The sequence below is a fragment of the Oncorhynchus masou genome, chromosome 17 (assembly GCF_036934945.1).
Source record: "Oncorhynchus masou masou isolate Uvic2021 chromosome 17, UVic_Omas_1.1, whole genome shotgun sequence".
Taxonomy (NCBI): Eukaryota; Metazoa; Chordata; class Actinopteri; order Salmoniformes; family Salmonidae; genus Oncorhynchus; species Oncorhynchus masou.
This window is the reverse complement of record NC_088228.1, coordinates 8,837,684-8,865,266: the sequence shown is the minus strand read 5'-3', so window position 1 is coordinate 8,865,266 and position 27,583 is coordinate 8,837,684. Positions and strand designations below refer to the sequence as shown.

At 46.0% G+C, this 27,583-nt stretch overlaps 1 protein-coding gene and 1 pseudogene across 1 annotated transcript in view; one reads left to right on the top strand and one right to left on the bottom strand.

Moving 5' to 3' along the window:
* The window catches only part of LOC135558096 (collagen alpha-4(IV) chain-like), an 87,582-nt gene extending 72,451 nt beyond the window's left edge, over window positions 1–15,131 (top strand). Inside the window, exons 36-47 of the mRNA XM_064991845.1 lie at window positions 1,591–1,689; window positions 1,843–1,953; window positions 4,076–4,147; window positions 4,276–4,404; window positions 4,873–4,980; window positions 10,941–11,096; window positions 11,215–11,322; window positions 11,414–11,557; window positions 11,638–11,754; window positions 11,964–12,152; window positions 12,771–13,054; window positions 13,135–15,131. Of these exons, the coding sequence (XP_064847917.1) occupies window positions 1,591–1,689; window positions 1,843–1,953; window positions 4,076–4,147; window positions 4,276–4,404; window positions 4,873–4,980; window positions 10,941–11,096; window positions 11,215–11,322; window positions 11,414–11,557; window positions 11,638–11,754; window positions 11,964–12,152; window positions 12,771–13,054; window positions 13,135–13,395 (1,778 nt within the window). The 3' untranslated portion in view covers window positions 13,396–15,131. The remainder of the gene's footprint in view (window positions 1–1,590; window positions 1,690–1,842; window positions 1,954–4,075; window positions 4,148–4,275; window positions 4,405–4,872; window positions 4,981–10,940; window positions 11,097–11,214; window positions 11,323–11,413; window positions 11,558–11,637; window positions 11,755–11,963; window positions 12,153–12,770; window positions 13,055–13,134) is intronic.
* Window positions 15,132–17,519: 2,388 nt separating this feature from the next.
* Window positions 17,520–27,583, bottom strand: part of LOC135558395 (serine/arginine repetitive matrix protein 2-like) — a 33,524-nt pseudogene continuing 23,460 nt past the window's right edge.

Here is a 27,583-nt window from a genome sequence, read left to right as displayed (position 1 = left end):
GCTGCTGCTGCTGTTCTCAGTCAGTCAGTCAGTCAGGCTGCTGCTGTTCCCAGTCAGTCAGTCAGTCAGTCAGGCTGCTGCTGCTGTTCTCAGTCAGTCAGTCAGTCAGGCTGCTGCTGCTGTTCCCAGCCAGTCAGTCAGTCAGGCTGCTGCTGTTCTCAGTCAGTCAGTCAGTCAGTCAGGCTGCTGCTGTTCTCAGTCAGTCAGTCAGTCAGTCAGTCAGTCAGTCAGTCAGTCAGTCAGGCTGCTATTCTCAGTCAGTCAGTCAGTCAGGCTGCTGCTGTTCTCAGTCAGTCAGTCAGTCAGTCAGGCTGCTATTCTCAGTCAGTCAGTCAGGCTGCTGCTGTTCTCAGTCAGTCAGTCAGTCAGGCTGCTGCTGTTCTCAGTCAGTCAGTCAGTCAGTCAGGCTGCTATTCTCAGTCAGTCAGTCAGTCAGGCTGCTGCTGCTGTTCTCAGTCAGTCAGGCTGCTGCTGCTGTTCCCAGTCAGTCAGCCAGTCAGGCTGCTGCTGTTCCCAGTCAGTCAGTCAGTCAGGCTGCTGCTGTTCTCAGTCAGTCAGTCAGTCAGGCTGCTGCTGTTCCCAGTCAGTCAGTCAGTCAGTCAGGCTGCTGCTGCTGTTCTCAGTCAGTCAGTCAGTCAGGCTGCTGCTGCTGTTCAAAGTCAGTCAGTCAGTCAGTCAGTCAGGCTGCTGCTGTTCCCAGTCAGTCAGTCAGTCAGTCAGGCTGCTGCTGTTCCCAGTCAGTCAGTCAGTCAGGCTGCTGCTATTCCCAGTCAGTCAGTCAGTCAGGCTGCTGCTGCTGTTCTCAGTCAGTCAGTCAGTCAGGCTGCTGCTGCTGTTCCCAGTCAGTCAGTCAGTCAGTCAGTCAGGCTGCTGCTGTTCCCAGTCAGTCAGTCAGTCAGTCAGGCTGCTGCTGTTCCCAGTCAGTCAGTCAGTCAGGCTGCTGCTGCTGTTCCCAGTCAGTCAGTCAGTCAGTCAGGCTGCTGCTGTTCCCAGTCAGTCAGTCAGTCAGGCTGCTGCTATTCCCAGTCAGTCAGTCAGTCAGGCTGCTGCTATTCCCAGTCAGTCAGTCAGTCAGGCTGCTGCTATTCCCAGTCAGTCAGTCAGTCAGGCTGCTGCTGCTGTTCTCAGTCAGTCAGTCAGTCAGGCTGCTGCTGCTGTTCTCAGTCAGTCAGTCAGTCAGGCTGCTGCTATTCCCAGTCAGTCAGTCAGTCAGGCTGCTGCTGCTGTTCCCAGTCAGTCAGTCAGTCAGTCAGGCTGCTGCTGTTCCCAGTCAGTCAGTCAGTCAGTCAGGCTGCTGCTGCTATTCTCAGTCAGTCAGTCAGTCAGTCAGTCAGTCTGCTGCTGTTGTTTTCTGTATTTGTGTTCACTTCCAAATGTGAAGTTTGTGTTGGGGCAGTGATTCACACTCCTAGAAGGTATGTGCAGGTGTGATTGGTACTAGGGTTGCAAAATTCCGGTAACTTTTCCAGAAATCCTTGTTGGAGGATTACAGATGTCCTTATTTCCTCCTGATTCTGGGAACCAACCGGAATTTCTGGGAAAGTGACTAGAAATGTGCAAAACCTAATTGATATTTTTCACTCTCTATAGATCCAAAGGGAGACCCAGGAGATCCAGGGGAGCCAGGACCCAGAGGATCACCAGGACAGCCTGGTGTCCACGGAGCCCGTGGACCACTGGGTGGCCCAGGTAATGGATCCCTAAAGTCCCCTTCTGTATGTCACTCATTTCATATTTTCTCCTTAGGACAGGGTACAATATATTTCATTTATGTCTATGTGTTTGTTTAGTGTCTACATATGTAAGCATTTTAGATTCTAAAGTTTGTGTGTGTGTGTGCAGGTTTCCCTGGTCCCTCAGGTCCGCCGGGTCGTCCAGGCTCCCCAGGGCCTCCCGGAGGAATTCTCGGAGGTCAAGGCCCCAATGGCAATCCTGGACTGCCCGGTCCTCCAGGTACTAAGACCCAATCTACAGTTGAAGTCGGAGGTTTACATTCACCTTAGCCAAATACATTTAAACTCAGTTTTTCACAATTCCTGACATTTAATCCCAGTAAAAATACCCTGTCTTAGGTCAGTTAGGATCACCAGTTTATTTTAAGAATGTGAAATGTCAGAATAATAGTAGAGAGAATTATTTATTTCAGCTTTTATTTCTTTCATCACATTCCAAGTGGGTCAGAAGTGTACATCCACTCAATTAATATTTTGTAGCATTGCCTTTAAATTGTTCAACTTGGGTCAAACGTTTCGGGTAGCCTTCCACAAGCTTCCCACAATAAGTTGGGTGAATTTTGTCCCATTCCTCCTGACAGAGCTGGTGTAACTGAGTCAGGTTTGTAGGCCTCCTTGCTCGCACACACTTTTTCAGTTCTGCCCACACATTTTCTATAGGATTGAGGTCAGGGCTTTGTGATGGCCACTCCGATACCTTGACTTTGTTGTCCTTTAGCCATTTTCCACAACTTTGGAAGTATGCTTGGGGTCATTGTCCAGTTGGAAGACCAATTTGTGACCAAGCTTTAACTTCCTGACTGATGTCTTGAGATGTTTCTTCAATATATCCACATAACTGTCCCCCTCATGATGTTATCTATTTTGTGAAGTGCACAAGTCCCTCCTGCATCAAAGCACCCCACAACATGATGCTGCCACCCCCGTGTTTCACGGTTGGGATGGTATTCTTCGGCTTGCAAGCCTCCCCCTTTTTCCTCCAAACATGACGATGGTTATTATGGCCAAGCAGTTATATTTTTGTTTTATCAGACCAGAGGACATTTCTCCAAAAAGTACGATCTTTGTCCCCATGTGCAGTTGCAAACCGTAGTGTGGCTTTTTTTATGGCGGTTTTGGAGCAGTGGCTTCTTCCTTGTTGAGCGGAGTTTCGGGTTATGTCAATAATGGAGTCATTTTACTGTGGATATAGATAATTTTGTACCTGTTTCCTCCAGCATCTTCACAAGGTCCTTTGCTGTTGTTCTGGGATTGATTTGCACTTTTGTCACCAAAGTACGTTAATCTCTAGGAAACAGAACGCTGCGTGGTCCCATGGTGTTTACACTTGTGTACTATTGTTTGTACAGATGAATATGGTACCTTCAGGCATTTGGAAATTGCTCCCAATGATGAACCAGACTTGTGGAGGTCTACAATTTTATTTCTGAGCTCTTGGCTGATTTCTTTTGATTATCCCACGATGTCAAGCAAAGAGGCACTGAGTTTGAAGGTAGGCCTTGAAATACATCCACAGGTACACCTCCAATTGACTCAAATTATGTCAATTGGCCTATCAGAAGCTTCTAAAGCCATGACATCGTTTTCTGGAATTTTCCAAGCTGTTTAAATGCACAGTCAACTTGGTGTATGTAAACTTCTGACCCACTGGAATTGTGATACAGTGAATTATAAGTGAAGTAATCGGTCTGTAAACAATTGTTGGAAACATTACTTGTGTCATGCACAAAGTAGATGTCCTAACTGACTTGCCAAAACTATAGTTTGTTAACAAGAAATTTGTGGAGTGGTTGAAAAACGAGTTTTAATGACTCCAGCCTAAGTGTATGTAAACTTCCGACTTCAACTATACTTACCACCTAGTGACAGGCCCTAGCCACACATATTCTGCAATTCTACACATATTTTACCATGGGGGGGAATAAATCTTGTAGTTTGAAAACTAATTTCATGCAATGCTCCTAATTCTGCCATGGGTTGTAGAGAAAATATTGCCGTTTTAAAGCTAATATCCTGCAAATCTACACATTTTGGGTGGAGAAAATATTTTTGTAGTTTTCAAAGTTAATTTCCTGAAATTCTACATGTTGTCATGACTTAATGCCATGTTCATACAATATCTGGGTGAGAGTAACGTACACAGTCAATGGGGGCCCCCTGGAGGTCAGGGCCCCGTGCCCTGTATACCCGGGTTGGTAATTCCGTCATGATTACTACAAGGTTTAGATAGCTGGCTGGACTCATTTACCTCGCAATCCAAAACATTTGACATGGTATACATACTGTACATGTGTGCAGTTGACCCAGGAATGATTTTGATGTATATGTGAATTTCTCCACAGGTTTCCCGGGACCCCCAGGGCTGCATGGTCTGAACGGGCTCCAAGGCCAAAAAGGAGAGAAGGGAGCCAGAGGTGAGGTTACAAACACTTATCAATAAATAACTGTCTCTGAATAGATACCGTAGCTAAATGCAGGTAAAGTACGTTACTAATAGAAACCGGTACCAGTCGTCCTTATCTGTCACATCTCACTCTCTCAGGACCAGATGTGTTGGGCCCACGAGGGCCATCTGGGTACCCCGGAGTCAAAGGCCACACAGGCTCCCAGGGACCCCCGGGAACTTCTTACCCTGGATCTAAAGGCCTAAGGGGCCCTCCAGGCTACCAAGGTACTGTTTATATCAGTCATGAGTGAAAAATGTGCTTTTCAAGATAGTAATGACATGATTGATATGCTATGCAAGAGATCATCATACGTTAGAATGTAGCGAAAGGTTGGCGTGTGATTTTATTTTAAGTTTATAGACGGTGCATTCGGAAAGTATTCAGAGCCCTGGACTTTCTTTCACATGTTGTTACATTACAGATTTATTCACAAATGTATGAATCTTCACACAATACCCCATAATGACAAAGCAAAAACAGGTTTTTTGAAATTTTTGAAATGTATTAAAAACAAAAACATTTTAACACTGTGATTTTCTTTTAAGATTCTAATATAGTAGATACGGTACATTGTGTGTCATTACTGCGTAGTTCCCCGGTGGAGTAGGGTACATGTGAGTGTTGGGTTGTTGACATGATGTTAGCTACTGTATGACTCCTGTATGGTTGATTGAATGTGTAATGTCACCCAGGACCAAAAGGAGTCACTGGTGAGCCCGGTGGTTCAGGTGGAGAGTGCTCAGAATGTCACAGAGGACCCAACGGAGAGCCAGGATACGAAGGCATTCATGGACCTCCAGGTGTGCATGTCTGTCTGTCTGTCTGTCTGTCTGTCTGTCTGTCTGTCTGTCTGTACCAGGTGACAAATGTCAAACTGTCTGTCTGTCTGTCTGTACCAGGTGACAAATGTCAAACTGTCTGTCTGTCTGTACCAGGTGACAAATGTCAACTGTCTGTCTGTCTGTCTGTACCAGGTGACAAATGTCAAACTGTCTGTCTGTCTGTACCAGGTGACAAATGTCAACTGTCTGTCTGTCTGTCTGTACCAGGTGACAAATGTCAAACTGTCTGTCTGTCTGTCTGTCTGTACCAGGTGACAAATGTCAAACTGTCTGTCAGTGTGTATGCCAAATAATGAAAGGCTAACTTACATGCCCTTAACCAACAATGCAGTTTGAAGAAAATACCTTTAAAACAGTAAGAGAAAAGATGGATGGCAGGAAGCTTGTCCCCGGTGATGTACTGGGCCGTACGCACTACCCTCTGTAGTGCCTCGCAGTCGGAGGCCGAGAAGTTGACATACTACGCAGTGAGGATGCTCTCGATGGAGCAGCTGTCAAACCTTTGAGGATCTGAGAACCCATGCCAAATCTTGTCAGTCTCTTGAGGGGGAATAGGTTTTGTTGTGCCCTCTTCACAACTGTCTTGGTGTACTTGGACCATGTTAGTTTGTTGGTGATGTGGACACCAAGGAACTTGAATCGCTCAACCTGCTCCACTGCAGCCCCAACGATGAGAATTGGTGAGTTCTCGGTCCTCCTTTTCCTGTAGTCCACAATCATCTCCTTTGTCTTGATCATGATGAGGGAGCGGTTGTTGTCCTTGTGTAACCGGTGTGAAATGCAATAGAGATTGCATCATCTGTGGCTCTGTTGGTGTTTACGCAAATTGGAGTGGGTCTAGGATTTCTGGGACAATGGTGTTGATGTATACTATGACCAGCCTTTCAAAGCATTTCATGGCTACAGGCGTGAGTGCTATGGGTCGGTAGTCATTTAGGCAGGTTACCTTAGTTCCTGTGCCCAAGAACACTATGGTGGTCTGCTTGAAACATATTGGTTTTACAGAATCGGTCAGGGAGAGGTTGTACATGTCAGTGAAAACAGTTGCCATTTGGTCAGCGCACACATCCTGGTAATCCATCTGGCCCTGCGGCCATATGAATGTTGACCTGTTTAAAGGTCTTACTCACATCGGCGACGGAGTGTGATCACACAGTCGTCCAGAACAGCTGATGCTCTCATACATGTTTCAGTGTTACTTGCCTCGAAGCGAGCATAGAAGTTACTTAGCTTGTCAGGAAGGCTCGTATCACTGGGCAGCTCTTGGCTGTGTGTCCCTTTGTAGTCTGTAATAGTTTGCAATCCCTGCCACATCTGACAAGCGTCGTATGATTCGATCTTAGTCCAGTATTGACGCTTTGCCTGTTTGCTGGTTCCTCGGAGGACATAGCGGGATTTTTTATAAGCTTCCGGGTTAGAGTCCAGCTCCTTGAAAGCGGCAGCTCTACCCTTAGCCCAGTGCGAAAGTTGCCTGTGATCCATGGCTTCTGGTTGGGGTATGTACGTACAGTTACTGTGGGGATGACGTCCTCGATACACTTATTGATAAAGCCAGTGACTAATGTGGTGTACTCCTCAATGCCATCAGAATCCTGGAACATGTTCCAGTCTGTGATAGCAAAACAGTCCTGTAGTTTAGCATCTGCTTCATCTGACCACTTTTTTTATAGACCGAGGTGCTTCCTGCTTTAATTTTTGCTTGTAAAATGGAATTAGGAGGATAGAATTATGGTCAGGTTTGCCAAATGGAGGGCGAGAGAGAGCTTTGTACGCGTCTCTGTGTGTGGAGTAAAGGTGGTCTAGAACTGATTTAAGTTTCCCTGCATTATAGTCCCCGGCCACTAGGATTGCCTCCTCTGGATGAGCGTTTTCCTGTTTGCTTATGGTGGTATACAGCTCATTGAGTGCAGTTTTAGTGACAGCATCGGTCTGTGGTGGTATGTAGACAGCTACAAAAAAATACAGATAAACTCTCTAGGTAGATAGTGTGGTCTAAAGCTTATCATGAGATACTCTACCTCAGGTGAGCAAAACCTTGAGACTTCCTTAGATATCATGCACCAGCTGTTGTTTACATATATGCATAGGCCCCCACCCCATGTCTTACCAGAGGCTGCTGTTCCATCCTGCCGATGGAGTGTATAACCCGCCAGCTGTATGTTCTTAATGTCGCCGTTCAGCCACGACTCAGTGAAGCATAAGCTATTACAGTTTTTAATGTCCTGTTGGTAGGATATAAAGTTGAGGTCGGAAGTTTACATACACTTAGGTTGGAGTCATTAAAACTCATTTTTCAACCACTCCACAAATTTCTTGTTAACAAACTATAGTTTTGGCAAGTCGGTTAGGACATCTACTTTGTGCGTCACACAAGTAATTTTTCCAACAAAAATTGTTTACAGACAGATTATCATAATTCACTGTATCACAATTCCAGTGGGTCAGACGTTAACATACATTAAGTTGACTGTGCCTTTAAACCGCTTAAATGATGTCATGGCTTTAGAAGCTTCTGATAGGCTAATTGACATAATTTGAGTTAATTGGAGGTGTACCTGTGGATGTATTTCAAGGCCTACCTTCAAACTCAGTAAATATATATTCACAGTTAAACGAGTCCTATATCGACATAACCTGAAAGGCCGTTAACCTCTTGAAACTCCCCATCCCGGATCCGGGATTGTGACGCAACGTTAACGATTTCTGAAAATCGCAAATAAAATTAAAATAATGCGTTTGCTCTTAAGCTTAGCCTTTTCTTAACAACACTGTCATCTCAGATTTTCAAAATATGCTTTTGAACCATAGAAATTGACTAATTTGTGTAAGAGTATGCAAAGCTAGCATAGCATTTTGTGTAGCATGTAGCACGCAACATTTTCACAAAAGCCAGATAACCAAATAAATAAAATCATTTACCTTTGAAGAGCTTCTGATGTTTTCAATGAGGAGACTCCCAGCCACATACCAGATGCGCAGTGTTTCCTGAAAGCGTCTGTGTGTAGGAGAAATCGTTCCGTTTTCTACATTGCGCCTGGCTACCGAAACGAACCGAAAATGCAGTCACCTACAACGTGAAACTTTTTCCGGATTAACTACATAATATCGACCGAAACATGGCAAACGTTGTTTGGAATCAATCCTCAAGGTGTTTTTTCACATATCTCTTCATTGACATGCAGTTCGTGGAAGCTTGCTTCTCTCTCTGTTCCCCATGGAAAAATACTGGCAGGTGACTTTTGCGCACCAATTTCGGCGCAGGACACCGGGCGGACACGTGGTAAATGTGGTCTCTTATGGTCAATCTTCCAACGATCTGCCTACAAATACGTCACAATGCTGCAGACACCTTGGGGAAACGACAGAAAGGGCAGACTCATTCCTCTTGCGTTCACAGCCATATAAGGAGATCATGAAAGACAGAGCCTCAAAAATCCTTGTCATTTCCTGGATGCCAAGTCATCTTGGTTTTGCCTGAAGCTCACGTTAAAGGGCACGCACAGAGAAGATATTTGTATTTCTGGACACGTCAGAGTGTTTTCTTTCGAACAGTAGCAATTATATGCATAGTCGAGCATCTTTTTGTGACAAAATATCTTGTTTAAAACGGGAACGTTTTTCTTCCAAAAATGAAATAGCGCCACCATAAGTGTAAGAGGTTAAGCAAGGAAGAAGCCACTGCTTCAAAACCGCCATAAAAAAGCCACACTACGGTTTGCAACTGAATTTGGGGACAAAGATTGTACTTTTGATTGTCCAAAGATTGTCCTGTCCTCTGTTCTGATGAAAGAAAAATAGAACTGTTTGGCCAAAATGACCATCATTTTGTTTGGAGGAAAAAGGGGAAAGTTTGCAAGCCGAAGAACACCATCCCAACCGTGAAGCACGGGGGTGGCAGCATCATGTTGTGGGGGTGCTTTGCTGCAGGAGGGACTGGTGCGCTTCACTAAATAGATTGCATCATGAGGAGGAAAATTATGTGGATATATTGAAGAAACATCTCAAGACATCAGTCAGTAAGTTAAAGCTTGGTCGCAAATTGGTCTTCCAAATGGACAATGACCCCAAGCATACTTCCAAAGTTGTGGCAAAATTGCTTAAGGACAACAACGTCAAGGTATTTGAGTGACCATCACAAAGCCCTGACCTCAATCCTATAGAACATTTGTGGGCAGAACTGGAAAAAGTGTGTGCGAGCAAGGAGGCCTACAAACCTGACTCAGTTACACCAGCTCTGTCAGGAGCAATGGGCCAAAATTCACCCAACTTATTGTGGGAAGCTTGTGTAAGGCTAATTGAAACGTTTGACACAAGTTAAACAATTTAAAGACAATGCTACCAAATACTAATTGAGTGTATGTAAATATATCCCCCACTGGGAAGGTGTTGACATGTCACATTCTTAAAATAAAGTGGTGATCATAAGACAGGGAATTTTTCCTAGGATTAAATGTCAGGAATTGTGGAAAAACTGAGTTATAAATGTATTTGGATAAGGTGTATCTAAACTTCCGACTTCAACTGTACGTGCTTTCAGTTCGTGCTTTTGCACCTGTGTTGCTTGCTGTTTGGGGTTTTAGTCTGGGTTTCTGTACAGCACTTTGATATATCCGCTAATGTAAAAAGGGCTATATAAATAAAATAGATTTGGTTTGTAGTATATCCCTCCCGTCTGACTCATTCAAGAAAAACTTTACTCACCTCAAATTGGACAATCACAGTTCTGATGTCCAGAAGCTCTTTTCTGTCATAAGAAATGGTAGCAGCAACATTATGTACAATACAAGATACGAACAACGTGAAGAAACATGCAAAATATCAAAGTTGGTTAATAGCCGAGAAGATGGCAGCCATCCCTTACTTACTTACTTGCTTAAATGACATTTTATGGTGTCAGATGTCAGTGTGTACCAGGGGTCAGATGTCGGTCAGTGTGTACCAGGGGTCAGATGTCGGTCAGTGTGTACCAGGGGTCAGATGTCGGTCAGTGTGTACCAGGGGTCAGATGTCGGTCAGTGTGTACCAGGGGTCAGATGTCGGTCAGTGTGTACCAGGTGTCAGATGTCGGTCAGTGTGTACCAGGGGTCAGATGTCAGTCAGTCTGTCAGTGTGTACCAGGGGTCAGATGTCAGTCAGTGTGTACCAGGGGTCAGATGTCAGTCAGTCTGTCATTGTGTACCAGGTGTCAGATGTCGGTCAGTGTGTACCAGGGGTCAGATGTCAGTCAGTGTGTACCAGGGGTCAGATGTCAGTCAGTCTGTCATTGTGTACCAGGTGTCAGATGTCGGTCAGTGTGTACCAGGGGTCAGATGTCGGTCAGTGTGTACCAGGGGTCAGATGTCGGTCATTGTGTACCAGGTGTCAGATGTCGGTCAGTGTGTACCAGGGGTCAGATGTCAGTCAGTCTGTCAGTGTGTACCAGGTGTCAGATGTCGGTCAGTGTGTACCAGGGGTCAGATGTCGGTCAGTGTGTACCAGGGGTCAGATGTCGGTCAGTGTGTACCAGGGGTCAGATGTCAGTCAGTCTGTCAGTGTGTACCAGGTGTCAGATGTCAGTCAGTGTGTACCAGGGGTCAGATGTCGGTCAGTGTGTACCAGGGGTCAGATGTCGGTCAGTGTGTACCAGGGGTCAGATGTCGGTCAGTGTGTACCAGGGGTCAGATGTCAGTCAGTCTGTCAGTGTGTACCAGGTGTCAGATGTCGGTCAGTGTGTACCAGGGGTCAGATGTCGGTCAGTGTGTACCAGGGGTCAGATGTCGGTCAGTGTGTACCAGGGGTCAGATGTCGGTCAGTGTGTACCAGGTGTCAGATGTCGGTCAGTGTGTACCAGGGGTCAGATGTCAGTCAGTCTGTCATTGTGTACCAGGTGTCAGGTGTTTCTGTGTGTTTTTCTTGTCTCAGTATTTGAGTGTTTTCAGGACCACCCGGTGAACCGGGTCCTGCTGGTACTGCAGAGCCATCTCCAGGAGACCCAGGCCCCCAAGGGCCACCAGGGCCCAATGGCCATAAAGGACAGAGAGGCCCCCCAGGACCCCTAGGGCCAACAGACTACTCAGGATCACAAGGACCCAAAGGTAACCACATAACACACAACTCCGAAACAGAAAACGGTGTAAAACATTTAAAATCGGAAAACAGTCTGATGATGCAGTCTGTTTTCTCTGTTTGGTGCCTAATGCTATTTTCTGATAGGTGCCAGAGGCCCTGTGGGTGACATGGGCCCTAACGGAGCAAGAGGTCGTCCAGGTGCCTACGGCCTCCTGGGGCCCAAAGGTGACAAAGGCAAACCTGGGGATGCAGGTGAGGGCTGAGACCAATCGAGATAACTGAGACGATTCTAGCTGTTTAGCCTGTTCTTTTGACAATGAGGTTCCTCTGTATCCCCCTGCAGGTCCCAAAGGCCTGCCCGGTCAGGTTTTAGACGGTGACGTTACCACTCAGGAACCCTACCGTGGGATCCATGGCCCCTCAGGTCCATCAGGTCCAAATGGTCCCCCGGGAAAGGCTGGGCCCCGTGGGAACCCTGGGCCTCACGGTAAGTGACCTACAGAAACATGATGTGTGTGTGTGTTGTTTTCACACCGACGGTGGTGTTTTGTGTGACATTTTCTCTAGGTCCTAAGGGCCCAGCTGGGTCGCGAGGGCCCCCAGGGAGAAATGGACCTCCAGGTCCACCTGGACCTTTAGGAGACCCAGGCGATCATGGACAGCAAGGTTTTGTGGGACATCAGGGTAAAGACACACACATATATACACACACACACACACACACACACACACGCACGCACACAGAGACAGAATATATAACAAATAGTAACAGAAGTAAGCCGTTTCACTGTGCACCTCAACATAATGCAATATACTAATATACTAATATACTCGCATCTGACGTGTATACATTAGTCTTTTGGTGTAAACACATATACTCTTCCTCCTCACAGGTCCTCCGGGTTCTCAGGGTGACCGTGGCTACCCTGGTTCCACTGGCTCTGTGAGTTCAGGCTTCCTGCTGGTGATCCACAGCCAGTCGGTGGAGGTCCCTGTGTGTCCCGAGGGCAGCAGCCCCCTGTGGACCGGCTATAGCCTGTTCTACCTGGAGGGGCAGGAGAGGACACACACACAGGACCTGGGTACGTACGAACCCCTAGATGGGTGTGGAGGGGTGGGCTGAGGGTGTGGAGGGGTGGGCCGAATGTAGGGGGTTGCAGGGGTGTGGAGGGGTGGGCCGAGTGGAGAGGTGTATAGGGGTGTGGAGGGGTGGGTAGAGGTAGTGTGTGTGTGTGGGGGGGGGGGGGGGGGTGAGAGGGAGGATACTGACTAATAAGGTATCTCCATTTTGTGTCAGCTCATCAATGTGTTCAGGTCTGTCTTTCAATCTATTCACATCAGAGTTGGGGGTCAATTCCTTTTCAGTTTTCCTATGAGGAAAAAATAGAATTGGAATTTCTTTTTACTTCCTGAATTGGCTGAATTAAAAAAGGAATTGACCAGCAACCCTGATTCACATGTACACAACTCTCTCTCTTTTCATCCCCCTGCCCTTCTCTTCTCTCTCTCTCTCTCTCTCTCTCTCTCTCTCTCTCTCTCTCTCTCCTCCTGCCCGTCTGTCTCTCTCTCTGTCTCTCTCTTTCTCTCTCTCTTCCCCCACCCCCTGCCCTTCTCTCTCTCTCTCTCTCTCTCTCTCTCTCTCTCTCTCTCTCTCTCTCTCTCTCTCTCTCTCTCTCTCTCTCTCTCTGTCCTCCCCCCAGGCCAGGCCGGCTCATGTCTACGTATCTTCAGCACCATGCCCTTCTCCTACTGCAACACAGGTACCTGTGACTACGCCAGCCGCAATGACAAATCCTACTGGCTTTCCACCACCGCTGCCGTGCCCATGATGCCCGTGTCGGGCCACGAGATCCGCGCCCATATCAGCCGCTGTGCCGTGTGTGAGACACCCTCACCCGCTGTGGCAGTGCACAGCCAGGATTATATCGCCCCCACCTGCCCCCCTGGGTGGAGGAGTCTGTGGGCTGGCTACTCCTTCCTCATGGTGAGTGTGTGGGGGTAGTGGGGGATCTCTGTGTGTGTATATGACTGTATATCGCTCACACTATCCTCTCGTCTCTCCAGCACTCTGGAGCGGGCGACGAGGGTGGCGGCCAATCTCTGACCTCATCCGGCAGCTGCCTGCGAGACTTCCGTGCCCAGCCCTTTGTAGAGTGCCAGGGCCCGCGGGGCACATGCCACTACTTCGCCAATGTCTACAGCTTCTGGCTGACCCATGTTTCCCTGGACGAGCAGTTTGGCCCTGGCCCCGTCCCTAGCGTGTTGAAGGCCGCCGATCAACAGCGCCAGCAGGCCAGCCGCTGCCACGTATGTACCAAGGGCTGAACACCTTATGTCACCTCCGATTTCTTTTCTTAAATAGTTTTGTTTTTGTTTTGTATTTTGTATGTTTATTGGATTGAGAGAGAAGAGCGTGTTCTGAAAAGGCAGTAGAACAGATTTCAATCCTTGCTGGCAGCGGCACATCGTACATCGTACATGTGCTCTACACCACTAGACCACCTCCTATTTCATCCATAAGTCAAGTTGCCTCATAATATGATTAACAAACTTCCCCGACCCCACTACATCACTGTCACAATGCTGTGCTATGCTAGCCCTGTCAGCGCCCTGTCCTACTTGTCGGGGATACATACAATCATCATCTACTACTATTTACCATTTTTGACTATGGTGGCTAGTTTAACGAAACCATAGTGTGGATTGCAGTCTATACTAGTCCATAGACCACTTTCAAGGGAAGGAAACATCTATCAAGTGTGGAGGATGATGTCATTTTGCTGAACTATCCCTTTAACTGACTTCATAATGGAGGCCATTGGCCAGGTCATAGACGGGTTGGTTGTTTAGCAACAAAACCGACACGTGTGCAACTGTGGGGCAAAACAGACGGGGTTGGCTTAGATGGTTGACAACATGTAAACTATATTTCATGTCCAGTGTTTATTCAAAACATAAATTAATGTGCTCAATGGGCACTTGTTGTCTCAAAAACGTTACAGTTGTTGGTTAGCTAGCGAATTTGAGCCATATTAGCATCGACGTGACAGTCAAAACACCTCAAAACAAGAGAAAAAACGAGCCGCCTAGGATTTCCCCCATGGCTGCTCTTTGTCATTGTTGCTATAGCTACAGTATTTGGCCATCCAGAATCAGAACGACATACAGCGTTCTGCCCCATTTAAAGCTTGCTCATTGTTTTCGTGACTTTGTCCACTAACCCATCTATTGGCACAATGGTTCAGCACTGATCAACCTGCACTGAGCACCTCCCAGATCAGGAAGTGACAGTGGACACTGGGAAAGGAGTAAGGCATGTGAACACACTGGATTACTCAGAGCGCTCATCATTGGAAAACCAGCTATTCACTCCAACAAAGACTACAGGCCAAAAGACACAGTATGCCTTAATCAGAAATAATCTTAACATGTGTAGTTAAAATAACCAATAATCTATTATTGTTGTATCAATATCCATGTCATAATGTTAGAATTAAGCGACAAGGCGCCAGGGGTGTGGTATATGGCCAATATACCACGGCTAAGGGCTGTTCTTGGATTTTGGCCATATATCACAAACCCCCAAGGTGCCTTATTGCTATAAAAAAATTTTTTTTAAACGTGTTTACTGTTCAATTTTTGTCTGTAACAAATATTTTTGTGTCAATGCCGTGGTATATTGTCTGATATACAAACGGCTGGAAAGCTGTTTCAGCCAATCAGCATCCAGGACGCAAACTACCCGGTTTATAATTTATCATTTAGACTACAGCTATTACGGCTTTGAAATGCACTGGTCCCATTTATTTCCTACATCATAACGGTTTTATATACCGGTTTTTAGTTGTGTAAAATGAAATGACAAATATAAATAGTTTAATTTAGTTTCTTGTGGTGTGACTATCAATTATGTTTATGTTGGTGCTGATTATTATAGTCGTGCTATTATTGTTTTGCATTTCTTATCAAATCGAGCTCTGCCATGTTTGTATTACAGATACGCAAATGTCTTTATTCTTTAAAGTTTTATCCACAATGAAAAAATCCTTGTGTATCATGTCATCATTTACAGGGGACCTTTTCCATTAACTTTAACTTGTTTTTAAGGTTACCTTTATCGAAAACCACATATGTATCCAAGTAAATCGGAGTAGAATGTAAAGACCAAAAGCACAATCACATATTTCACCGGGAGTCCCATCTCTTCCACAGTGAGACCAAGTTCAGATTTATTTCTCTCGACAACAGAACCAATCAGCATACAGTACTTCTTTCTCAAACATGTTTTTTTTCTCTTTCTTCTTTTCCTTTTCAGAATGAAGAGCACAGTCAGCGCTGTGCAGTGTGAAAGATAGTGAAAGAACACATTATTTACACACACAAAAAAAAAGATAGTTAAACATCGTTCTACATTTCGGACCTGCGCTGTAAGAAATGTTCATGTTTCAAACAATCATTTCAGAGTTGACCTGCATACAGTGTAGCTCGGCACACACTAACACACACACGCACAGGTATAAGGGACTTGGTGCGGACCGCCGGGTTGATTTATCAATGGAAGGGGTTTTGCACTGGTTTAACCAGGTTGTTCATGCTACTCCTAGGTTTCCTTTCCTCCATTCCCATTGGCCTGCTGCTCATGTCTGCCAATGGATGGACAGATTTGAGTCTCTAATCCATTTCAATGTCGAACGTCACTACAGTGTATTGCACCTTAAATATCCTCAAAGTGATTCATGTAGAAGTTGCCCGCAACACAGATCTGGGGTCAGATTAAAAATGATGAAAAAGATGGCACTGGACCAGCAGTTAGAGGCAACTCCTGACTCACCTTGACTACAGGTGCATGCTGGTCTATGCTTGCCTGAGGACTCAAACTGAATTCATCGCTACAGACTTCAGTCTGAGACTGACATCATTGAAGTCATTTGTAATGATGTAAAAAATGAGGGGTATCGTACAAAAGTCATCAGCGATTGGATCATTTCTAACCAATCAGAGTATCAAAGCCAATGACAAATGGTCAAATGTCGCTTTACCCACGTGTGTTTTGGCTCTGGCCCAACCCATTGGTTTCTGCGACCAATCAGATTGTCGAGAACGGATTTCCATTCTAGAAATTGTCAGGGGAGGTAGTCAGATCCAGACTCACCGTGGAGAAGAAACTAACGTATCTTTTGGCCAGAGCAAGGAGTCTGGGTAGCCTGGCAAGGTCTATGGACAAGACAGGAAAAAGAGATCAGAGGGGGATTCTGGGGAAGAAAAAATAATTCTATGCCGACATTGCATTTCTTACGTACAAAAAAAAGAATCACTGCAGACGATGCAGGAGGTTGAAAGAGAAGAAGAGCCGGTGGTCATGGATACAGCCTCATTGAATGTTATGGGTAGTGCAGTTTTAATGATTAACCTTAAGTCTTGATCTGTAGGTCCTTGTGTAACCCTTGTTCTATGTTCTTAATACTTGGGCAGAGCTGTGGCCACGCTATAGGTCCTTATCATCTGATGCCACCAAGCAGCCGCCAATCCCAGGGGGTAATGCGTCACAGACAGCCAGTCATTGGTGATGGCATGTCACACACAGCCAATCGTCCGCGACCATACCACGCAGCCAACCAATGATAACGCATTACATGGCACAGCTCTACTACTCACAAAAAAAAATTATATATATATATATATATATAAGCATATTTTCCAAAGATATTTCTCAAAAAAGTGCATAATTTACACATATTCTGCTGTAAGCATACGTATTTGTCGAAAATCTCAGGCGATCATTGTTCGGGCTGATTGTTGGTGTGGATTGAGTACAGTATCTACTCTGTGAACAGAAGCCCTCAATGTGCCTGGCAGAGTAGGACAGCTGACCTGTGCCAGCTATTGCCACCAACCCACATTAAATAACCAACCCTTGCAAAGTGCAACGTCACCATCCACAATTGACCTCAACAGGCTTTGACTGGTTTGGGATAACAGGTTTACGTTTATCTCCCCGAGCCACCCTTGTTTCCATCTTCGTGTAATGTCATCGTATATTGTCACCTGTGTACTACATGCCAGCAAACCCATCTCATTACTAAGAAATCCTCCTCAGCGGTTCTGGCTGACTACACAGCTAGTGAACTTACAGACTGAAGCACAAGATTCCTGACCTGCTCTGCCACTAAGTAGTATACATTCTACAACACATTGGCCCATGGCAACCAGAGCCAGGTATTTAGAACGACATTTATGGCTCAGATAGAAACCTACAGTACCAGTCAAAAGTTTGGACACACCTACTCATTCAAAGGTTTTTCTACGTTGTAGAATATTGTTGAAGACGTCACAACGATGAAATAACACATACGGAATCATGTAGTAGCCAAAAAAACGTGTTTTACAAATCTATATAGATTTGAGATTCTTCAAAGTAGCCACCCTTTGCCTTGACAGCTTTGCACACTCTTTGTATTCTCTCAACCAGCTTCATGAGGTAGTCACCTGGAATATATTTCAATTAACAGGTGTGCCTTGTTAAAAGTTAATTTGTGGAATTTCTTTCCTTCTTATTGAGTTTGAGCCAATCAGTTGTGTTGTTACAAGGTAGGTAGGGGTGGTATACAGAGGATAGCCCTATTTGGTAAAAGTCCAAGTCCATATAATGGCAAGAATAGTTCAAATAAACAAAGAGAAATGACACTCAGTCATGGCTTTAAAACATGAAAGTCAGTCAATCCGGAAAATTTCTTCAGTGCAGTCACAAAAACCATCAAGCGCTGTGATGAAACTGACTCTCACAAGGACCGCCACAGGAAAGGAAGGCCCAGAGATAACTATGCTGCAGAGGATAAGTTCATTAGAGTTCCCAGCCTCAGAAATTGGCAATTAACTGCACCTCAGATTACAGCCCAACTAAATGCTTTACAGAGTTCAAGTAACAGACACATCTCCACATCAACTGTTCAGAGGAGACAGCTTGAATCAGGCCTTCATGGTCGAATTGTTGCAAAGAAACCACTTTTAAAGGACACCAATAAGAAGAAGAGACTCTGTTTGGGCCAAGAAACACTAGCAATGGACATTACACCGGTGGAAATCTGTCCTTACGTCTGATGAGTCTGAATTTTAGATTTTTGGTTCCAAATGTCTTTGTGAGATGCAGGGTAGATGAATAGATGATCTCCACATGTGTGGTTCTCACCGTGAAGCATGGAGGAGAAGGTGTGATGGTGTGGGGGTGCTTTGCTGGTGACACTGTCAGTGATTTATTTAGAATTCAAGGCACACTTAACTAGCATGGTATTCTGCAGCAATACGCCATCCCATCTGGTTTGCGCTTCGTGGGACTATCATTTGTTTTTCAACAGGACAATGACCCTCCAGGCTGTGTAAGGGCTATTTGACCAAGAAGTAGAGTGATGGAGTGCTGCATCAGATGACCTGGCCTCCACAATCACCCGACCTCAACCCAATTGAGATGGTTTTGGATGAGTTAGACCGCAAAGTGAAGGAAAAGCAGCCAACATGTGCTCAGCATATGTGGGAACTCCTTCAAAACTATTGGAAAAGCATTCCAGGTGAAGATGGCTGAGAGAATGCCAAGAGTGTGCAAAGCTGTCATCAAGGCAAAGGGTGGCTACTTTGAAGAATCTCAAATATAAAATACTTTTTTGGTTACTACCTTATTCCATATGTGCTATTTCATAGTTTTGTTATCTTCACTATTATTCTACAATCTAGAAAATTGTAAAAATTAAAGAATAACCTTTGAATGAGGTGTGTCCAAACTTTTGACTGGTATTGTATTGTATGTCAACTGAACTCCTCAACAGTGACAGCGTGTTGACTGTCAGAATATCCTCCATTCAAAAGAGTATGTTTAGCATTGGAAATGAATTGAGCATTTGGCATGAAGAATTATGCTTGATAGACTATGCTTTAAAATGTTAAATACCAAAACAAAAAAAAAATTTTTTAAACTACATCGGATTGATCTACAACTACATCGTTTTTTGCTGCTTCATAGCTTTTTGTTTAGAAAATATCTATTCATACGAAGTCACACGAAATAGAAAAATATCAAATATCACTGGTGATAAGAAAAAATGACAACCTGAACAACCAGAAATATTGCTATGGTAACCAGCATTGTCCTTTGACATCAGCGATCCCCTGCTCCCTACTCTTATTGGCTTCCCCAGACACCTCTGATGTGGAGAGGGCCAATCAGAAGACACAGAGTTCAGAAGGAGGATGGGCGTGAGGCCAGGCGGGTTATTGTCAGATGGCTGTGTCCCAGAACATGGTGGTTTGTGTTGGGTAGGGGGGAGGCCGGATCTTCTTGGCCCCACTGCTCTTCCCCCAGATGGGGAGGGTAGGCATGCTGTCCTGCTTACAGAGGTTCCTGTCCCGGGTGTTCCTGTCTGGCTGCTGCCTGGAGCGGATCTCCATGCACAGGGAGCGTTTCTTCTCGATCTGCTCCAGCATGGTGCTGTCCCCACACTTCCAGGGCATCTGGGACGCGTGGGGAAGAGCGGGAAACCAGGGAAAGTAAATCAAACACATCTCAACAATGAAAGAAAACAAATCTATATTTATCCAGGTCATTGACTTACCTGTGCCTCTGATGCTTGCCTCTGTGGGGTCCCTAAGGGAGAGGGTGTAACTGGGGCAGAGGAGGAGTGGCCATACTTCGTAAGTGCTGGTTTCAGCTCTACAAAGAGGGACAAATGCATTTCAATTCATTCATTGAGCTCACTCTTTAACGGTTTACATACAACAAAACAAAACGTTATGGTGAAACAACACACAGTTGTAAGCCTAAACACAATCTCAAACCCACCACATGCATTGATACCCATTGCCATCTTTTCAGACCAGAATAAATATTGTACTCTCACCATGTTTTTCTGTCTTGTCTAAAAGATAATGCTTGATAATTGAATTTACTTTAATGTTGTGTAGCCTAAGCTACTAGCTTTTTCGGGCTGTACGATGTTTCTAAAAGCACATGCACCTGGTGAAGGGTATGCACAGTCTGATTCTAGAAATATCCTATTATCAATGTCTAGCTAGCTAGCTAACAAGCTCATTCAGAAGGCTACACATAGTCCTCACAACTTTGCTTAAACTAATTTCGACAGTGGGTCGCTGAATAGTTATCTTAATTTAGCTACCAATTTCAATGACCTATTACTGAAAACCTATATTACATCAAAGCAATGAGATTCTGCTAACCGGCCTGCCCAAACTAACAAACACTTGCAAAACTGATGTTTGGATTGTTTTTTTCAGCTAGTAGGCTTAAATAAATGCTTTAAATATATAGTTTACTTCAGCAGGTTTATTTTATGCCAATAACTTCAAATATCAATAATAACCCACTGGGCACATTTCTGATTTACATTTAATTCAGATGTCAACTAACATTAATTTAATGGGAAATCAACATTGGATTAAGGTTCAAAGTTGGGTAAAAAAAAATACAAAATTCCCTTAAATTTATAACTTTTTGCAAATCCAATCAGCTTTCCAAGTTGATTCAACGTCATCATATAGATTTATTGTGTGTGAGGGAATTACATGGAAACAATGTTGATTCAACCAGTTGTTACCCATTGTGACCCTTACTACCTTGGTTATATACATGTTAGTTACCCAACCCAGTCAGAGAATGCTCACTTTTTAAATGTTTTTATTATGGATAGACTACTAACTCTCAGTAAATGGCATGTTATTGCAATCAACAGTATAGCATCTTTCTAAACGTTGCAGATTATTGTGCATGATGAGGACATGTTTAGTGTCTGTAAATAATTTACCACAGTCACTTCATGGTGTCGGGTTGTGTTGATGCATCATTTGGGCTTTCCTCACCTGTGTTGCCACTTCCAAACACCATTGGCGGACTGCCAGCAGGTCTCCCATGCCGAGTTGGTGTGGCAGTCGATGATTGTTGTTGCCCTGATACACCGTTCCTCGCTTGTGCTTTTGATTGCTCAACGCTATAGGTCCCCCTATCTCTGACATCACGCCTGGGCAAGACCTCTGAACTATGACCAACCCGGTCTTTATTGACGCACCTAAGATCTACCCTATTGGCACTCTTGCCGTAGCTATCGCGCCGGGGGGGCAGCTCTGAGCCATTGCAGCTTCTGTCCTTGCTGTCACGCCTGACTTCAAGGCCGTTTCTGTCTGACTCTTTGATTTCCTGTCGGGTAAAGGGGAAGGGCTCCATTCCATTGTAACTTTGTTCTTTGCCCTCATGTCTAGACTCTAGGCTGTAGCTTTCCCTGTCTCTGTCTTTGCTATTACGTCTGCACTCAATGCCATTTCTGGGTGAATCTTTCCTTTTTTGTCTGGGTAGGAGCTCTGGTGGCTGCTCCATTCGTTCTTTGCTGTCGTGTCTCGAATAAATTCCGTTCCTGTTTTGGTCTTTGCTATCTTGCCTGGGTAGAAGTTCCGGTGGGTTCTGGTGGCTGAGCCTTTCTTTGCTGTCTGGTCTGGACTCTACACCACTCCGGGGAGAGTGTTTGTTGTCGTGTCTGGACTCCACACCATTCCGGGGAGAGTCTTTGCTGTCGTGTCTGGACTCCACACCACTCCGGGGAGAGTCTTTGCTGTCGTGTCTGGACTCCACACCATTCCGGGGAGAGTCTATGCTGTCCGGTCTGGACTCCACACCATTCCGGGGAGAGTCTTTGCTGTCGTGTCTGGACTCCACACCATTCCGGGGAGAGTCTTTGCTGTCGTGTCTGGAATCCACACCATTCCGGGGAGAGTCTTTGCTGTCCGGTCTGGACTCCACACCATTCCGGGGAGAGTCTTTGCTGTCGTGTCTGGAATCCACACCATTCCGGGAGAGTCTTTGCTGTCGTGTCTGGAATCCACACCATTCCGGGGAGAGTCTTTGCTGTCGTGTCTGGAATCCACACCATTCCGGGGAGAGTCTTTGCTGTCGTGTCTGGAATCCACACCATTCCGGGGAGAGTCTTTGCTGTCGTGTCTGGAATCCACACCATTCCGGGGAGAGTCTTTGCTGTCGTGTCTGGAATCCACACCATTCCGGGGAGAGTCTTTGCTATCGTGTCTGGACTCCACACCTTTCCGGGGAGAGTCTTTGCTGTCGTGTCTGGAATCCACACCATTCCGGGGAGAGTCTTTCCTGTCCAGTTGTAGTAACGGCTCCATGCCGTGGACACTTCTGTCTTTACTGTCCCGTCTGACAGGTGGGAGATCCACACTTTTACAACCTCTGCCTTTACTGTCCATTTTCATAGGCAAGGGCTCCACACTGTTACAAACCCGGTCTTTGCTATATCGCCTGGGCAGCGGCTCCACGCTGCTACAGCTCCTGTCCTTGGTGTTGCGTAGGTGAGAAGAATACTCTTTGCTACGATCCTTACTCTCCCGTTTGGACTCCTTGTGACTGTGCCGCTCCTTGCCATCACGTTTTGACACACTGTGAGACTTACTCTTGGATTCGGCTGTAACAGAGGACAAACAGTCAATGTACCGTAAAATACCAAGTTATGTCCACACAAAAATAACTAGTAAACATAGCCTATATACCATAAAGAAGATGAAAAATATAAGTACATCTGTAATATCTATGTATTCATACTGCACTACCGCTATACAGCCACTTGGTGTCACCCATGCACTGTGGGAGCTATGAACTATGGGTATGCTGGGATATAATGCTGTTTGTTCCAGTTGCCATGGAGACATCCAGGCTGTGAATTGCATAGACGCTATTATCAATGGGTAGGTGAAGGCCCAGTAACCACTTTGAATACTTTCTTATTTCAATTTCTTCTCTCTGTGTTAGGGCTCAGACACACCAATAGCATTTGCTGGCTGAAAGTACTTTAAAAAGGGACATTTCAAAATGTTTAAACTTCATATTCATCATCTTCAGCTCATCATCTCCAGCTCCAAACCCAACAGGTTTGATTAGGTGTTCATGAGTCTTATGGCTTTGGGGTAGAAGCTGTTTAGAAGCCTTTTGGACCTAGACTTGGCGGCGCTATGGTACCGCTTGCTGTGATGATTGTAATGTTCTCTCTCGTTTAGATCCCTCATTCACAACATTGCTATGGGTAACACTGTTCTTCTGTCCAGATTTGTAAAGGAAGTTAGTCAGAGAGCGTTCCTCGACGGTTTGACAACCAAAAGGCAACAGCCCACAAAGAGACTAACATCTGCCTTCCATAAAAGACATTGGTCAATCTCTGCAACAAAAAATAAAATAAAAAATGAACATGCATAGTTGATTCCCAGCAGAGCGCTATGGTGCATTACTGCTTTCCCAGAAGTCACATATCACAAGGCTTGCGTGTCACCAGTGCGTGCTTGTTGTTACGTCTCATAGAGGTGACGAACCAGAGGAAAAGTGGGTCATGCTAGCTAGTGTAGCTTCTATCGTCTATCCTCCCCAAGCAAGAGGACGCCTGTACGTGATCAATCATAGAACGTTGCTCAGCGGACCTGCCGTAAGCCCCAATAGGCTGGCTGGACGCAGGTGCAACAATAGAAATAAATAATAAGAAAAAAAAACTGTAGTCGTCACAGCATTGCCCCCGTCGCTACATAGTGTGAGTGAACATGGTTTATGAGCCATAAGGGGCTAAAGGACACATCAGAACCATGCATTAATAAGACATTACTACATAGGCACACATTTGTCCACAAGCCAAAGAAATACACAGAAATTGCATAAAATGCCAGATGCAAACATTTGCCACAACCACTAAGATGTCCAACAGTCAGAGAAGATTGTGGTATAATTCCAGGAAGTCAGCAACTGTCATGGAGGTCAGCGACTGTTCTTTCTCTCTCCTGATTGGTGACTGTGAAGATGTTTCCCTGATTGGTTAAATCCCTACTAGCTGATTGGGCCAACAGAGGAATATAACTCTTTGATCAGGTGTAAAAGTCTTGGCTGTCTCTCAGGAGCCCACTGCCTGCACAAGATCAGTTGGAAGCTGGGTGTGACCTGCACTGCGATTGGCCCACTTCCTCACAGGGAGGGAAATAACAGAGGCTCCTTCTTCTGTTGCTATGACTGGTTTGGAGTTGATGGTTGCTATGAAGCTATGTGAAGCTCTGAGTTAAGTACAGATTGATTGACACATGCTCAGTTCGTTTTGAACTAAATTGATTCAAATGCACACAACTGGTGGGAATTCCCCCAATGAAGTTGCTATAGTATGTTAGATCTCTCTCCAAATCATCGGCTGCTCTTTTCTGCCAATCTGATGAAAACCCACCCGCACACTTCACTGTGCCCGTTATCAAGGAACACAAACGTGTAAATACACAAATTCACGTTTTATTCCTTTGCATTAGAGGCCCATTAAAGATTCAGGGCCATGTCTCAATAGAGATCGTTCATTCGGGGAGAAAAGTAATGTCAGAATTATGCATACAAATTAAATATTAATATGAATTCATGATTGAAAATACAGCTCATAGGATGGTCGACGTAAAACCCGGGGTAACAAAAAGACGTTTCTGAAGTTATATAGAAATGTGTTCATCTCTGGTGTTGGGAACCTATCTGAATTCACCATGAATGTGATTTTGTCTGGGTCCCGGACTGGACACATTGGCTTCGTGTGTTTAAACATGATGTTTACATATTTATCAGTAACGCTGTGTGGTGGCTTAATGCCACTGCGGGGTTTGTGAGGTCCTAATGCCGGCCGCTCTACTCTCTAATCCTGCCAGATTAAATCACATGATCTGTATCAATCTACATGTGGTGGGCCTAGATTAAACAGGCTCATGGAGGAAATGCTTGCAAATAGCCACAAAACACCCATGGCATAGCCTGCAATCCTGCTATCAGCAGCATCTCCTACTTTAGCGGGATTGGAAGTTGTTTTACCAGATGAAAAGGGAGTTACGTTGATACGACGTGGATGAGACCACTAACAACTAATTTCATTAAAATTAAAATAAACATTGCTGTTTTTTTGTGAGTCAATGTGTCAATGTTACACTGTGTGGGTTTATGGCTCGGCAGTCATATTGGCTCAGACTGGATACACATGGAGTAACTGTTTTGTTGCTCCACCTCTATGTAGCTATTGACTGATTCTGTAACTATAGTAACAAATAGATGATGGTGTGATGTATTGATTGATTCTGTAACTATAGTGACAAATAGATGATGGTGTGATGTATTGACTGATTCTGTAACTATAGTAACAAATAGATGATGGTGTGATGTATTGACTGATTCTGTAACTATAGTGACAAATAGATGATGGTGTGATGTATTGACTGATTCTGTAACTATAGTGACAAATAGATGATGGTGTGATGTATTGACTGATTGATTGACTGAATGATTGATTGACACTCACTCTCCCCGGGCTCCTTGGACTTTCTCCCGCCGGTGTTCTTCTTCATCATGTTCCGGCCGGCGGTGAACAGGTTGGTCAGCTCGTCCAGGGGGCTGGTCGGTGTGCGTGAGCGTCCCGTGGATACGTTCTGCATCGACCCATGCAACCTGCCCCCAGCTATGCAGTCCTGTGGGGGTGAGCCCTTTCCATGGGGCGCGGTGGAGGCGCTGCACGGCAGCCTGCCCGGGAGGGGCATGGGGGCGTCGAAGGGCGGTGTGCGCATCAGGCTAAGCGGCGTGAGGCAGCGGCCCATGCTGACGGGGGAGGGGCAGGCTGAGTGGCTGCGCTGATAACCGTGGGCTGAGGAGGCTGAGGACTTGTAGAGGGTGCAGGGCAGGGGCGGAGCCGACGAGCGACCCGACACTGTCATGGTGGGCGTGGCTGTCAGCTCCCTGCAGAGGTGCGCCAAGGGGGGCTCAGAAGAGGAGGTGGGCGACTTGTTGTAGGCGCAGGGGTTGTCCATCAGCAGCTTCGTCAGTGGATCCAGAGGGGTGAGCGGGGACTCGTCCGAGTTTGGCGAGCACTGGGCCGGCGCAGGGGGGAACACCAGGAGGGGCGGCCGGTGGGTGAGCAAGTTGGGAAACGGCGCAGGGATGTCACATAGGGGGATGTTACGCGGTGTGGAGCAGCGGCTGTGAGGCTCTGGGTCCAGGAGCGCCGGGGTGGAGCAGCGGTTGTGAGGCTCTGGGTCCAGGAGCGCCGGGGTGGGGCAGGCGGAGCGGCACCCCGGGGGGTCCCAGCAGTAGTCCATATCATCCAGGAGAGGGTACTTCATCTCCTCGTACACAGACTCTCCCGGCTCCTCGTCCTCACTCTTGGGCGCCACTGTGTGCCCGCCGCCCTCAACACTGGCGCCCATCTCGATGTAGACAGGCTCATCCGAGTCGGAGTGGTGGCTGGGACTCTCGTCGCTCGGCGGAGAGGGGTTGCGCTCGCACTCGGCAGACGGGGAGTGACTCTTGGAGCCAATGTGCTTCCTGATGCAGGAATCATCGAAGGAGGTGCTCAGCTGGGTTTTGGCGTTCCTCCTGGGTTTGGGCGGAGGGACCCTCTTGCAGTCTTCTCCGCAGCCTTGTGGCGCTGAAGGAACAGAAAACAAAACCGTTCAGCCAATCAGCATAAACCTCATTGTTGTATTACTACATGTTACATGGCATTAGGTCATAGTAGCTGAACGACATTCATTGAGTCAGATATATTTGATACATGACTACATACAGAAACAGTCCCAGGGGCTCCTCTCTATGACACACACACACACTTTATCCCTTTCATATATTTCAAATACACCCTCAACCTTAATCCAACCACTACATTCCACTACACACACATACAGGCAAACAAGACCAAAACACAGGCTGCACACTCACTGTTTGTCAATGCAACAGGGCTTTATATCACAGCACAATTTCATGCATCTCAACCTGAGGTGACAATAGGAGAATTGAGCTCAGCAAGCTGTGGTCCAATGTGTGTACAGATGTCTCAGTGTAATTTGTGTCTCTGTACTCGGATGGCTTGTTATTATTACTATCATTATGCTAACTGGGTTGCATGGTGGATCTTGAGATCTGTTTCATGCACTGATGATGAATTCATCCTTCCCCCGCCTCCCTTCTCCGGCTCCCTCTCCCCCTCCCCCGTAGTGGATGTGTTTACCCACATCCTCACTCCATCCTGGGGCAAATGGAATCTAGGTCAGTCGCTACTCCTGAATGAATTCTGCCTCTGACTGATCCCTCCCCCTGCTCTGCTCAGAACCCGATCTGGCTCACGTAACAACCCTCCCCTCGGTGAGGGACAGCCCCACACTCAGACGGCGATTGGCCTGGACGGCTTAGAGCTCCACCCGTTGCCGCCGCCTCATTGGCACATGCTGCCTGCTGTTGTTCTGATTGGTCGGGCTACGGGGGTGGGGTGTCTTGTTTCTGTGGGATGGTTGCTGTGGCGCAGGGGAAGAACTGTGTGCACACGGGGATCCCCTCCAATCTGAGGCAATCAGGGCAACTCCCTAACCAACCGTCACAATGGCACACGCGTCAAACTGCAACGCCATCAAATGTGACTGTATATTCAACCTTAAGTCTCTCACAGCCCCTTAAAACTATATTATATTA